At 37.0% G+C, this 16,019-nt stretch overlaps 1 protein-coding gene across 3 annotated transcripts in view; it reads left to right on the forward strand.

Moving 5' to 3' along the window:
- The window catches only part of TLK1 (tousled like kinase 1), a 181,177-nt gene that overhangs the window by 78,560 nt on the left and 86,598 nt on the right, over positions 1-16,019 (forward strand). For all 3 annotated transcript variants that reach the window (XM_002685281.6, XM_010801927.3, XM_059878099.1), the window contains exon 3: positions 15,181-15,252. In XM_002685281.6, the coding sequence (XP_002685327.1) occupies positions 15,181-15,252 (72 nt within the window). The remainder of the gene's footprint in view (positions 1-15,180; positions 15,253-16,019) is intronic.

Consider the following 16,019-nt stretch of genomic DNA (forward strand, 5'->3'; position numbering starts at 1 on the left):
TTGTTTTTTCTGTAATCCTTCAGAGGTTGGCAGTTTGATCTCTGGTTCCTCTGCCTTTTCTAAACCCAGCTTGTACATCTGAAAGTTCTTGATTGACATACTGCTGAAGCCTAGCTTGAAGGATTTTGAGCATAATCTTGCTAGCATGTTAAATGAATGCAATTGTATGGTAATTTGAACATTCTTTGGTGTTATCTTTCTTTGGGACTGGAATGAAAACTGACCTTTTCCAATCCTGTGGTCACTGCTGAGTTTTCCAAATTTGCTAGTGTATTGAGTACGGCACTTTAATAGAATCATCTTTTAGGATTTGAAGTAGCTCAACTGGCATTCCATCACCTCCACTAGCTTTGTTTGTAATAATGCTTCCTAAGGCCCACTTGACTTTACACTGTAGGATGTCTGGCTGTAGGTGAGTGACCACCATTGTGGTTATCTGGGTCATTAACACCTTTTTTTGTGTAGTTCTTCTGTGTATTCTTGCCAACTCTTCTTAATCTCTTCTGCTTCTGTTAGGTCCTTGCTGTTTCTGTCCTTTATTGTGCCCATCTTTAAATGAAATGTTCCTTTCGTATCTCTTTTTCTTGAAGAAATCTCTAGTCTTTCCCATTCTGCTGTTTTTCTCTCTTTCTTTGAATTGTTTACTTAAGGCTGCTTTCTCATCTCTCCTTGCTATTCTTTGGAACTCAGCATTCAGTTGGGTTTATCTTTCTCTTTCTCCTTTGCCTATTTTTTTTTCTTCTTTTCTCATCTATTTGTAAGGCCTCCTCAGGCAACCACTTTGTCTTCTTGCATTTCTTTTTCTTGGGGATGGTTTTGATCACTGCCTCCTGTGCAGTGTTACAAACCTGTCCATAGTTCTTCAGGGATTCTGTCTACCAGATCTAATCCCTTGAATCTATTCATCATCTCCACTGTAATCATACAGGATTTGATTTAGATCATACCTGAGTAGCCTAGTGGTTTTTCCTACTTTCTTCAATGTGAGCCTGAATTTTGTAATAAGGAGCTGATGATCTGAGCCACAGTCTGCTCCAAGTCTTGTCTTTGCTGACTGTATAGAGCTTCTCCACCTTTGGCTGCAAAGAATATAATCAATCTGGTTTCAGTATTGACCATCTGGTGATGTCGATGTGTAGAGTCATCTCTTGTGTTGTTGGAAGAGGGTGTTTGCTATGACCAGTGTGTTTTCTTGGCAAAACTCTGTTAGCCTTTGCCCTGCTTCATTTTGTACTCCAAGGCCAAACTTGCCTGGTCCTCCAGGTATCTCTTGACTTCCTAGTTTTGCATTCCAGTCCCTTATCATGAAAAGAACATTCTGGGCATTGGTTCTAGAAGGTCTCATAGGTCTTTATAGAATCGTTCAACTTCAGCTTCTTTGGCATTAGTTTTTGGGGCATAGACTTGGATTACTGTGATGCTGAATGGTTTGCCTTTGAAACGAACTGAGATCATTCTGTCATTTTTGAGATTGCACTAAGTACTGCATTTTGGACTCTTTTGTTGTCTGTGAGGCTACTCCATTCCTTCTAAGCGATTCTTGCCCACAGTAGTAGATATAATGGTCATCTAAATAAAATTTACCCGTTTCCATCCTTTTTAGTTCACTGATTCCTAAAATGTTGATGCTCACTCTTGCCATCTCCTGTTTGACCACTTCCAATTTACCTTGATTCATGGACCTAACATTCCAGGTACCTATGCGATATTGTTCTTTATAGCATCAGACTTTACTTTTACCCCCAGTCACATCCACAGCTGGGCATCCTTTCTGCTTTGGCCCAGCCTCTTCATTCTTTGGAACTATTTCTGTAGTCTTTCCCGGTAGCATATTGGACATCTGTCATCCTGGGGGGCTCATCTTTCTGTGTAATATCTTTCTGCCTTTTTATACTGTTCATGGGGTTCTCAGTGCAAGAATACTGAAGTGGTTTTTCATTCCCTTCTCCACCCTATAGATTAGTTATTAATTATAAAAGAGCAAATGTGCCTTTAAAGTAGAGAGATGTGTTGATTACCACCATAGTAAATAAGGTTAAGCTTTGCACTAGTCATGTCACAGAGAGCTTGATATGCGCATCTCGAGGGTGATGTAATAAGAATAACACTGATCACTTCTAGTTTTCATTGCTTTGAATTTAATCATGAGGAAATACCCCTGGGGCATCCTGGTGGCTGGTGCCATGAAGAGCAAACAGAAGTAGAGGGACCATTCTAAGTCGGATGAGACAAAAAAGACTTATTAGCCAAATGCAGTGTGTGACTCTAGATCCTGATTTCTTCCTGGATTGGGAGAAAAACAATTTTAAAGGACATTTTTGAGACAACAGGGAAAATTTGAGTGTGGAGTGTATGTTGGATGATGATACTGTACTAATGTTGGTTTTGTTGTTCTTTGAGGGATAAGCTTGTATTATAAAAATACTTACTTAAATTTAGTAGTACAGATAAAGATTAGAGAGGGCTTCTCTGGTGGCTCAGTGGTGAAGAACCCGCCTGCCATTGCAGGAGATGTGGATTCGATGCCTGGGTTAGGAAGATCCCCTGGAGGAGAAAATGGCAACCCACTCCAGTATTCTTACCTGGGATTTTGCATGGACAGAGGAGCCTGGCAGGCTACAGTCCATGGGGTATCAAAAGAGTCGGACACGGCTTAGCAAATAGACAATAACAAACAACAGAACCTTACAGGATGTCAGATAGTGGTGAGCAATGACTCTTACAGTGTTTTTTATTTGAATTGATAGTGATAACGTGCCTGTGAAATGCATTGTTAATATGAGTCAGATTTTAATAATAGCAACACCAGGAGTTTGTAATGTGGAAATAAACCCATTTGAAGAATCAAATTTCTGATAATGATCATGCTCTGAGAGAAGAGGAATGAGGGAGAAAGATAAGAAAATCATCTAGGAATATAGAATAGTTCATTAAGATTTGATTTTTAGGGTTATATGTTTGCTGAAAGTAAGAAAGTAGTAAGCAGAAGAGCAGAGATACTATACATAGAACTTTTACTATGATGGGGTATAGGAGGAAGAACAAAAAGAAACTTAGTCTAATAAATATGAGGAAGAAAGAGGAAACATTTTTACCTGCTTTTATACAATATAGTAGAAGTAAAGCCAAGTGTATATTATGATAAAAAAATGAGAATCTTATCTTTAGGCAGTTGACAGGAAACATACCCCCAAAATGACAAAGACTGGAATTAACCGGAAAGAAAATATTTCAGATAATCATAAAGTAAAAGACAGTAAAATCAAATACAAATTTGAGATTAGTATCTCCTCAACTTCAGACCCTTCCGAAGACTTACCATCACAGTTAAAATGAAATGGTCATAGTAGATCTTCTGATCTAGCTCTAGACTACCCTATTTGACTGTCCCGATACTGCACTCAAACTGGTTTATTTGCCAGTTGTCTCAAATACACTTACCTAACTTCAGGTTTCTGCTCAAATGTCACCTCTTTATATAGGCATTCTATGATGCTCTGTGTATGATATTCCTATACCATTCTTCCTTCCTCCACTTAGTTTTTAAGAAGTACTTACTGGTTTCTTCAGTTCAGTTTAGTCGCTCAGTCATGTCTGACTCTTTGCTATCCCGTGGACTGCAGCACGCCAGGCCTTCCTGTCCATCCACCAGCTCCCAGAGTTTACTCAAACTCATGTCCATCAAGTCAGTGATGCCATCCAACCATCTCATCCTCTGTCATTCCCTTCTCCTCCTGCTCTCAATCTTTCCCAGGATCAGGGTCTTTTCTAATGGGTCAGCTCTTCACATCAGGTGGCCAGAGTACTGGAGTTTCAGCTTCAGCATCAGTCCTTCCAGTGAATATTCAGGACTGATTTCCTTTAGAATGGACTGGTTGGATCTCCTTGCAGTCCAAGAGACTCTGAAGGGTCTTCAGTACCACAGTTCAGAAGCATCAGTTCTTCAGTGCTCTCATATCCATACCTGACTACTGGAAAAACCATAGCCTTGACTATATGGACCTTTGTTGGCAAAGTAATATCTCTGCTTTTTAATATGCTATCTAGGTTGGTCATAGCTTTTCTTCCAAGGAGTAAGCATCTTTTAATTTCATGGCTGCAGTCACCATCTGCAGTCATTTTGGAGCCCCCAAAAATAAAGTCTGTTGCTGTTTCCACTGTTTCCCCATCTATTTGCCATGAAGTGATGGGACCGGCTGCCATGATCTTAGTTTTCTGAATGTTGAGTTTTAAGCCAACTTTTTTACTCTCCTCTTCACTTTTCATTGAGAGGCTCTTCAGTTCTTCTTCGCTTTCTGCTGTAAGGGTGGTGTCATCTGCATATCTGAGGTTATTGATATTTCTCCTGGCAATCTTGATACTGGCTTGTGCTTCATCCAGCCCGGTGTTTCTCATGATGTACTCTGCATAGAAGGTAAATAAGCAGGGTGACAATATACAGCATTGATGTACTCCTTTCCCCATTTGGAACCAGTCCATTGTTCCATGTCCAGTTCTAACTGTTGTTTCTTGACCTGCATACAGATTTCTCAGGAGGCAGGTCAGTTGGTCTGGTATTCCCATCTCTTTCAGAATTTTCCACAGTTTATTGTGATCCACACAGTCAAAGGCTTTGGCATAGTCAATAAAGCAGAAATAGATGTTTTTCTGGAACTCCCTTGCTTTTTTGATGATCCAGTGGATACTGGCAATTTGATCTCTGGTTCCTCTGCCTTTTCTAAATCCAGCTTGAGCATCTGGAAGTTCATGGTTTATGTACTGTTGAAGCCTGGCTTGGAGAATGTTGAGCATTACTTTACTAGCATGTGAGATGAGTGCAATTGTATGGTAGTCTGAACATTCTTTGGCATTGCCTTTCTTTGGGATTGGAATGAAAACTGACCTTTTCCAGTCCTGTGACCACTGCTGAGTTTTTCAAATTTTCTGGCATATTGTATTGAACGCAGCACTTAATAGCATCATCTTATAGGATTTGAAATAGCTCAACTGGAATTCCATCACCTCCACTAGCTTTGTTCGTAGTGATGCTTCCTAAGGCCCATTTAACTTTGCATTCCAGGATGTCTGACACTAGGTGAGTAATCACAGCATTGTGATTTTCTGGGTCATAAAGATCTTTTTTGTATAGTTCTGTATATTCTTGCCACCTTTTCTTAATATCTTTTGTTTCCATTAGGTCCATACCATTTCTGTCCTTTATTGAGCCCATCTTTGCATGAAAATTTCCCTTGGTATCTCTAATTTTCCTGAAGAGATCTCTAGTCTTTCCCATTTTATTGTTTACTTCTATTTCTTTGCACTGATCACTTAGGAAAGCTTTCTAATCTTTCCTTGCTGTTCTTTGGAACTCTACATTCAAATGGGTATATTTTTCCTGTCAGTATAGTAGGACTGATCAGGGAGGGGAAAATTTACATTTCTATAATGAAATTTTTTCTGTGTGCTTGTGTTACTTGTATGTTTTAAAAACCATCTTGTGAATATTTGCAAAAATTTTTTTCTGCTTTGAAGACTTCAAAAGTCTGTGAGTTTGTGCTTACATGTGTGCTTACTGTATATCTGAATGTATAATAATTACATAATCATTTATAGATTCTGTTAAGCTTTCACCCCCACACTCTTTTCCTTAACAACTTGAAACTTTTTGTATTGCAATATAATTCATAGACTGTAAAATTGACTCTATGAAAGTGTATTTTTCAGTGATATCTAGTATATCACAAGGTTGTTCAGCCGTCACCACTAATTCCAGAATATTTTTATCACCCTCAAAGGAAACCCTATAAAAATTTACAGCAATTCCTCATTTTCCTGCTTTCTTCCCCTGCTCTTTGTCCCCTGGAAACCACTGGTCTACTTTCTATCTCTATGGATTTGCCCCTTCTGAATGTTTCACATAAATCGAATCAGTCATACAGAACATTGCGTTTAACGTCTGTGGCAGGTTTTTTCACCTAGTTGAGTATTTTCAAGGTTCATGAATATTGTAGTATGTGTTAGTACTCATTTCTTTTTATTACTGGGTGTTTCATTATATTGATGTGTTTCACATTTTGTATATTCATTCGCAGTTGGTGGACATTTAGGTTGTTTTTATTTTTTTTTTACAGGAATAATGCTGCTGTGAATATTCTGATACAAGTTTTCGTGTAGACATATGTTTTCAGTTCTCTTAGGTATATACCAAGGAATGTAATTACAGCATTGTGATAGTGACATAGGAAAGAAAATAGACGAGTGGAAGAGAATAGGCTCCAGTAGCAGAGCCATTCATATATACTAACTTAATATATGACAAAGGTAATACTGCAGTGCAGTGGGGAAAGTGTGGTCTTTTAGAATAGGTAATGCTGGATCAGTTGAATATCCACATGGGAAAGAAAATGACTCAGATCATCACTCCTTGCCATCATAGAAAAATCAATTCCAAGTGATTTGTAGATCTGAATATGAAAAATAAAACAGTAAAGCTTTAATAAGAATAATGACAGATTCATAAATGGGTCACAAAAGGCTGTAGTCATAAAGGAAATCATTTGATAAATGCAGCTATGTTCAAATGATACCAGTATATGAGTGGAAGGGAAAATCATAGAGGATTCATACCCAGAATATGTAAAGAATTCCTACAGCTCAGGAAGGAAAAAGACACACAAGGGTCAGAGCTTTAAAAGCCGTAGGGAAAATTAGATGAAGCATGCCCCATTCTTTTAACCCTACATTCATTCTTCATAGAGGCAGTACTTCTCACCTGTAGTTTTTTATTATACCACATATGTTTTACCTTTTTATGTTTATATTTCTAAATAAGATTATTACAGTTCTTTGTGGGTTTTTTTCAGTTTTTTTGGTATTTATTGACTTCCTTTTATAAAAGATGCAGTGTAACACTTAACATTATCCAACCCTCAAGCTTCTACAACCCTATCCTAATTTAGATATATTTTAGTTTTTGGTTAGATCATTATTTCATTGTTTATATTATGACTAAATTTTATTCACAGCTTTGAGATTCCATAATTATGTTTCTGTTAATACTTTTGTACAACTTTTTGTTTTTCCTAGAGTTGACTTATTTCTTTAGTTTATTAGTATTCATGTAAGCATCCATATAATCTCTAGCAGATATTATCAGTCTTTTTTTCAAATATGTTTATTTACCTGTTTTCATCTTATTTTTCTGTTGGCATAGCCTTTGACCCATAGCTTAGTAGGTAAAGAATCTGCCCATGATGCAGGAGACCCAGGTTCGATCATTGGGTCAGGAATATCCCTTGGAGAAGGAAATGGCAACCCACTCCAGTATCCTTGCCTGGAAAATCTCATGGACACAGGAACCTGGTGGGCTGCAGTCCGTGGGGTCGCAAAGAGTTGGGCACGACTGAGCAACTTATTACCTACTTACTTACAGCCTCTGAAATCTAGACTAGTTACTCTCTGTGTCTTCTGGGTGCCTGTCGTCCTGGAATCACTCTTATTTTTCATCATGGGGATTCATTCTGTGTCTGTCCCATGTTTGAGCTCGTTTCTTAAATGCCCTATTTTCATCATTCTTGGTTTATTCTTTTGTTTGTTGGTGCAGATTTTCTAGTCATTTCCTAAGAAAAGGTAAATGGGTAGTCAGATATGTGAGACCTTGGGTATTGTCATCTTCTCACTTAGCTGTTAGTTTGGGTGTAGGATTCTAGGTTGGAAATCATTTTAACAGAGTTTTGAAGGCATTATTCCATTGCCTTCTAGCTTCCAGTGTTACTCCTGAGCACTCCAGTGCTGCTCTTATTCCTGATCAATGTAGATTTTCCTGTTTATTCTTCTCTAGAAGCTTCACATCCTTGGTATTTAAATTTATTATAATGTGTGTTGGTATAGATTTTCCTTGAACCAGTGTGATTCAGAAGTGTATCCTTCCAATCCAGAAACTAATGTTTACTTGTTCTTTAAAAGTTTCTTCAATTATTTCTTTGATAATTTTACCTCATTAGATTTCTTTCTTTTTTCTGGAACTCTTTTTTTGGAACAGTACCTCTTGGACAGATTCTCTAGTTTTCTTTTTTTCTTTTTATTTTTTTCTCTTCCTGGGAAGGTTTCTTCAGCTTTATCTTTGAATTCATCCAGTTTATTTTCTGTGTGTTTCTGCTATCATATTTTTAATTTCCAGGAGTGGTATTTTGGGTTTTTTTAGGGGGAAGGGAGGAGTGGGGGTGGGTGGGTGTTCACTCTCTCCTTTTTTTTAACTTAAAAGTTATTTATTTATTTATTTGATTTTGACCACACTGTGCAGCATGCAGGATCTTAGACTCCAACCAGGGATGAAACTGGCTTCCCATGCAGTGGAAGTGTGGCGTATTAACTGCTGGACAGCCAGGGAAAGTCCTTTAGGATTGTTCTTAAAATGTTTCATTTTCATAGTTTGCTGTTACTAGGGTATTCAGTTCAGCTCAGTCGCTCAGTCGTGTCCGACTCTTCGACCCCATAAATTGCAGCATGCCAGGCCTCCCTGTCCATCACCAACTCCCGGAGTTCACCCAAACTCATGTCCATCGAGTCGGTGATGCCATCCAGCCATCTCATCCTCTGTCATCCCCTTCTCCTGCCCCTAATCCCTCCCAGCATCAGAGTCTTTTCCAATGAGTCACTCTTTGCATGAGGTGGTCAAAGTATTGGAGTTTCAGCCTCAGTATCAGTCCTTCCAATGAACACCCAGGACTGATCTCCTTTAGGATGGACTGGTTGGATCTCCGTGCAGTCCAAGGGACTCTGAAGAGTCTTCTCTAGCACCACAGTTCAAAAGCATCAATTCTTCGGCCCTCAGCTTTCTTCACAGTCCAACTCTCACATCCATACATGACCACAGGAAAAACCATAGCCTTGACTAGACGGACCTTTGTTGGCAAAATAATGTCTCTGCTTTTTAATATGCTATCTGGGTTGGTTATAACATTCCTTCCAAGGAGTAAGCGTCTTTTAATTTCATGGCTGCAGTCACCATCTGCAGTGATTTTGGAGTCCCAAAAAATAAAGTCAGCCACTGTTTCCACTGTTTCCCAGTCTATTTCCCATGAACTGATGGGACCAGATGCCATGATCTTAGTTTTCTGAATGTTGAGCTTTAAGCCAACTTTTTCACTCTCCTCTTTCACTTTCATCAAGAGGCTCTTTAGTTCCTCTTCACTTTCTGCCATAAGGGTGGTGTCATCTGCGTATCTGAGGTTATTGATATTTCTCCCGGCAATCTTGATTCCAGCTTGTGCTTCTTCCAGTCCAGCATTTCTCATGATGTACTCTGCATATAAGTTAAATAAGCAGGGTGACAATATACAGCCTTGATGTACTCCTTTTCCTATTTGGAACCAGTCTGTTGTTCCATGTCCAGTTGTAACTGTTGCTTCCTGACCTGCATATAGGTTTCTCAAGAGGCAGGTCAGGTGGTCTGGCATTCCCATCTCTTTCAAAATTTTCCACAGTTTATTGTGATCCACACAGTCAAAGGCTTTGGCATAGTCAGTAAAGCAGAAATAGATGTTTTTCTGGAACCCTCTTGCTTTTTCCATGATCCAGCGGATGTTGGCAATTTGATGTCTGGTTCCTCTGCCTGTTCTAAAATCAGCTTGAACATCTGGAAGTTTATGGTTCATGTATTGCTGAAGCCTGGCTTGGAGAATTTTGAGCATTACTTTACTAGCGTGTGAGATGAGTGATAGTTTTATTTTGTATGAAGTTTTTTTTTCTGCTTCCTGGGTTGTCTTTTGCCTGTGGGCTTAAAAAAATTTTTTTTGTTTATATTCTTCCGATATCTGGTGATATGGGGCCTTCTTCATATCTGTACGTTAGGCACTGGAACACTTACTGGAAGTGTTGTTTGAGTAGGCAGGATTTACTTCAGTAGGATGAGTTGACTGGGTCCTTCTTCTGAGAGATTTTTGATTCTTGGTGTCTGTAAGTCTTGTCTCTTAAACCATGTTTTGTTTTCCTAGAGAGAAATTCTGTAATCTTCAGCCTGAAGAGTTTAAGTTTGGCTGCCGCCTTTCTAGTTTAGCACAGAAAGGTGCCGAGTGTCTTCATGTAGTGTGTAGCTGTGCACCCAAGGCCTCTCTTTCCTCATCTGCGCCTTACGTGTCTCAGTACAGAGTTCCCCTGGCTTCCATTTCCAGAGATGAAGTCTGACCTCCAGTACCAATTGTGACAAGCTAGCTGTCAGTCATATCCTTTTTTGTTCTCATGAATGTAATATGTGTTCTTTCCCTGGCTGCTTTCAAGATTTTATTTTTTTTTAATTGTAAGGTTTTTTTTTTTGAAGTATAAGTGATGTTTAAGATTACATTTAGATTAGATCACATGTATACAATATAATGATTCCATATTTGTGTATGTTGCAAAGTGATCGTCACAGTCTAGTTAACATCACCATACATGGTTACAATTGTTTTCCTTGTGATGAGGATTTTTAAGATGTACTTTCTCAGCAACTTTCAAATATGCAAATATAATATTATTAACTATTGTTGCCATGCTGTACATTATATCCCCAAGACTTATTTATTTTATAACTGGAAGTTTGTACTTTTTGACCCCATTTATCCATTTCTCCCCCATCCCCCACTTGTCTCTGGAAACCACCAATCTCTTCTCTATATCTTTGAGCTTGGGCTTTTAAATTTTTATTGTTTTTTTAAGATTCCACACAAAAGTGCAATCAGAAGGTATTTGTCTTTCTCTGACATATTTCCCTTAGCATAGTGTCTTCAGGTTCTATGTTGCCACAAATGGAAAGATTTCCCTTTTTCTTAATGGCTGAATAGTGTTCTTATATACATATATATACATACACACACCACATTTTCCTTACCCACTCATCAATTGATAGACACTTAGGTTGCTTCCATGTCTTGTCTGTTGTAAACAATGCTACAGTGAACATTGAGGTGCAGATATAATTTTGAGTTACTGTTTTTATTTTCTTCAGATAAACATGCAGAAATGGAATTCCTAAAACATATGGTAGTTCTTGGCAAGGATATGGAGGCTTTCCAGGTGGATCAGTGGTAAAAAAAAATCTGCATGCTAATACAGGAGATGTGGGTTCTATCTCTGGTTCAGGAAGATCCCCTAGAGGAGGAAATGGCAACCCACTTGAATATTTCTCCCTGGAGAATCTCATGGACAGAGAAGCCTGGTAGGCTACTCTGGGGTCACAAAGAGTCAGACATGACTGAGTGTGCACACATGCGCGTGGTAGTTCTGTGCTTTTTTGAGGATACCCCACAGTGTTTTCCCTAGTGGCTGCACCAGTTTACATTCCAACCAGCAGTGTAGGAGAGTTCTCGTCTCCACATCCTCACCAGCACTTGTTATTTCTTGTCTTTTTGATGATGGCCACCCTAATAAATATGAGGTAATACCTCATTGTGGTAAGATTTTTTTACTTTGTTTTTCAGCAGTTTGACTGTGATATAGCTATATATGATTTTCTTTGTACTTATCTTGCTTGGGATCATCAGTGTGTAAATTTATGTCTCACCAATGTTTAGAAGTTTCTGCCTATTTCTTAAAAAAATTTTTTTTTGTCCTTTTCTCTCCTTCTGTGACTCCAAATTCATGTGTTAGACTACTTAATAGTGTCTAGCAGATAACTGCTTTTCAGTATTTTTCTCTGTTTCTTAGTTGGACTAATTTTTGATCTGTCTTCAATACTTTATCCATTCTCTGTTAAACCCATACTGTGAATTTTTATTTTAGAAAGTGAATTTTTCAGTTTGGTATTTCCATTTGGCTCTTTTTGATATTTTTATTTCTCTGCTGAAATTTCCAACTTGTTCATTTAGTTACAAGTTTATTTTCCCTTCTTGCCTTGAGCGTATTTACAGGTGGCTGCTTTAAGATCTTTGCTAATTTTAATATCTGGGTTGCCTTGTGGTTGTTCTCTATTGATTGTCTTTTCTCTTGAGTATGGGTCTCATTTTCTTGTTTCTTCATATGCCAAGAAATTTTGTATTATATCCTGCATACTGTAATGATACATTGTAGTAACTCTGGGATTTAGTGTGTTTTTATGGAGAGTGTTAGTATTTTGGTTATTATTTGTATTTGCAAGCAGTTAATTTGGCTGAACTGAAATCTAAACTGTGCCTCCCTGAAGAGGATGGCAGATCTTACTGGATGCTTAGAATCTGTTCCACTCTTGCATAGGTCAGTGACCAGCCAGAAATATGGGTACAGTTCTTTGTGGTTCTCTCTCTCTTTGTGGTTCTTTATTTTCCAGTATGTATCTTCTCACTTTCCATTACTGTGGCAGCTTCAAACTCCCAATTTTCAAGCCAGTAAGACTGTATCTTTTGATTCAAATTTCAGCTGCTCTGTGCAGCTCAATCTAGGGGCCTTCTCTCAGGCAAAAGCTGTAGAAATAGGAAACCCATCCAATTCTGTTTTTTCCTTCCAAATATTGTCTTCTAACCAGATTCTGCCTGTTTTTGATTGCTCAAGTGCCTTTAGGTAGTTGTTTTATATACTTTTTTTCTGGAATTTATTGTTATCTGTGTGAATGTTGTTCTGATAAGAGATATTGGGTATCATGGCAGGTCTGTGGGGTGTGTGTTTTTTTTGAAAGGTAAAAATCTCATGTTTTTAAAATAATTTAATTAATTTATGTATTTATTTCCTCCTTTCTGTATCTCACACACAGCAGTCTCAACAATGTGTGTACTATCACAATGACCACAGAGATTATTGAAAATAGTGTAAAAATTTGCTTGTGCTTTCCATGAATTTCCATACCATAGTTTTCAAAACATTTTGTATACATTTAGCCATTAAATTTTATACTCTATTCCATGTACTTCTTATCTAATCTGTGTCAGCAAGAGTGTTACTGCTTGCCATCATGGAGCAGTGTTTCCCAATTTTTGGCATTTTGATAAGTTTATCTGTGTCTTCCATGTGATGAGAAATCAATTTTACCAAACATAATATACTTTATTCATAGTTTTTTCCTTGAATAGCTGAAATATGTTGCTCGGTTTTCTTCAGACAAAAGTAAAGTGTTGCCTTTGGAAAATCAGATGTTGGCCTTCTGGCTGAATTCTTAAGTGTTCGTGGTGCTCCTTCAGTCAGTAGTTTCAGATTTTGGTTTCTGTTTTCAAAAAAGTTTTTTCAAATTGCAATCTTTACTAATTTGTTCTCTTGTAGTGGTGTTTTTTAAAGACTTCTGTTACTGGAATGTTGGATCCTTATTACTTTATTAAGTGATTGCTTTCTCTCACCCTTTTAATCTCTTCAGTTCATTTGATTCCAAAACTGTTCCTCCTTTTTACCTTCTTGTTCTTTTAAAGCATTATCTGTTGTATGTATTTTCTCTTGGGTTCATTCAGGTTTAATCTTTATTTTTGAAAAAAAAAAAAAAAAAATTTTTTTTTTTTTTCAATTTCTGATACTTTCCTGAATTCCATTACCTTCTTAGTTTTTTGACATCTGATTTGTGTTATTATTTCATGTCTTGAGTCATTTTCCTAGCTCATTTTGAAATGGTTGGTTATAAATTCATCTATTTAGTGGGTGTATTTTCCTGGTGTGCTTTTATTATCAGGATGTAATTCTGTGTCTTTTGCTTTTTTCCCCCTTATAATTTCATGTGATTGATCTACATCATTTTCTTGCTTTGGTTTAGGGTGGCATTTCTTACAGAGCTCCCTCTGCTGTTGTTTTTGGGAACTCTTCAGAAGTGTGGCATTTGCTTTCTAAGATTTCTAAGGCTTTGCTCTCTTCCCCACTGTTCTTATTTCTTTATAGTCATTATACTTAATGTGCTCAATTCCGATTGCATGCTCAGTAGTTTATGCTCATTGGGACGCTGTTAGTGAGAGATCAGTTTACCATAGAGGCTAACTGCTCCAGCTTTAGACTTCAAGTAGATGCAGAAATCCTTCCAGTTATAGCTATTTGGGGAGTCTCTCTTCTCAGATGTGTCAGACACTCTGTTTCCTTCTGCTTCTTCTCATACAGTGCAGGTTCTGTTGGTGATTTGTTCCCACGTACTATTTTAGGGAGATTTATGGAGATTCCTTGTCACCTGGTTTTGTTGTAAACATAGGTTTGGGGGTTTAGGGATGCTCAGAAACATTGTCACTGCTTCCATTGCCCTGAATCTTTCTAATTTATCACTCTTTAATTTCTGTTTATGGTGTTGCCTGTTTCTAATTTGATAATCTTGTCTTAATTAGATTATAAATTCCTCTTAAATAGTGCTTGAATCTTAGTTCAAGTACTGTTTTGTGTTAAAAATAGCCTTTACAGCATAGCCCTGGACATATATGCAATATGTCCTATCAGTCATCAATTGGAAATTTGTCAGTCTAGCGTAATTATAGGCTAATTTGCAACCTCGTAATGGTAGGATTAATAGTTACTCTTACAGATTGAAGGGAAACATAGAGCTATCAGCTGGCCGACCTGTCCAGGAAGTTCATTCATATGTCCTCTTTGGCATATATGCTCTAGTCTGGTCTAAACATTCCTGCAAGATATCGATCTAATGTACTAATATTTCCAAAAAGTCCACAAAATAATAAGCATCATAGAAACATATAGTAACATAGAAAATGTTATTTGACAGAGATAGCTCATTACTGTCACAGTCCAAAATATTGTAAAAGAAATTTAGAAACTCTTCAGTGAAGCAGTTAACATGGTCAAATTAATAAAAGATTCTTTTGAAAGACTAATCCCAAACAAAGAGAAACTGAAGATTGACCAATTTGTTTATATGAAGAGGCAAAGGGGTGAGGATGAGATATGATAGAATTTGCTAAGATTGTGGTGGGAATTAAGGAACACAAATAATACTTTTAGTTAAAGGAAGCATTAGATTAGTTTTTATTGGGAAGTAATTTTAAGGCTCTTTTTATCCTAATAACGTCTCACTTCTTTTGCTCCTGAATCTGATAATCTAAAAAATCAGCTAAGAAGTCAGTTCCTGAAACACGATAGAACTTTATTGATTTAATAAAACATTCTAAGCTATATTGTTATGACGTTGGTGTTTTTTTTTTTAATGTTTCTTATTTTTACTTCATTTGTCTTCCTTATTTAAAGGAATTAGGTTTTTAATTCTAAAGATAGATTGTTTACTTTGTAATATGTTCCATTTAAAATTACTCCTAATTTTTACCTTTAAAAAATCTTTCACAGGCCTCAACAAATAATGAAAGCTCTAATCACAGTTTTGGAAGCTTGGGATCTTTGAGTGACAAAGAATCAGAGGTGAGTAACTTCATTTTAAATATGTTGCTATTGAAGGAAAAGTTGGAATCACCTTTTTTAAAATTAATTTTTTTCCTCCTTTAATACTTGTGCTAAATGTTAATCTTTGTTTTTTATAGGAGCATTTTATTCTGTTTTAGAAGCATAACATTAGACTGAAGACTATTTGACATTAGAAAGAAAATGTAATTTCTTTGGTTATGTAGATGAACTTTTATATTAATGGTATAGATGTTCTTCAGTTGCTAGCCATTCATGATTCTAAGAGATGAACGTGATTTTTGTAATATGTTGTTTTTCACCGTTTTCTACTATTTCTTGTTATACTTCCCTCTTAGTTTGGTCCTGAGTAAAGGTTTGTTTACTTTTTGAGATACAGATACACGTTTTTTGTTTTCTTTTTGAAATTTCTTGTGGGATTTCATGCTATTGGTTTTCACTTTACATGGTTAAAAATATCTGAAAAATTCCTTCCTTTCCCACCCACTTACTCTTCCCACTAAGAAAATACATGGAATTTTATAAGTAGGTATTTGGATCCATGGTATAGTTCACATTGAGCATGATGTTCTTGATGGCATTTTAAAAAATATTTAGACAGGAGGTTCTTTGAGTATTAGCATTCATTTGTTGATGCTACAACTTCACTTTTTGCAAATAAAAGTCTGTAATACTTCTTCTCAGATTACAGAGTTCTGTCACTTACTTTTCAACATTTGTGTGTGTGTGTGTGTATGTATATTTCCCCTGTCAGTGTTAACTTATTT

This window comes from Bos taurus, chromosome 2 (genome assembly GCF_002263795.3).
Source record: "Bos taurus isolate L1 Dominette 01449 registration number 42190680 breed Hereford chromosome 2, ARS-UCD2.0, whole genome shotgun sequence".
Taxonomy (NCBI): Eukaryota; Metazoa; Chordata; class Mammalia; order Artiodactyla; family Bovidae; genus Bos; species Bos taurus.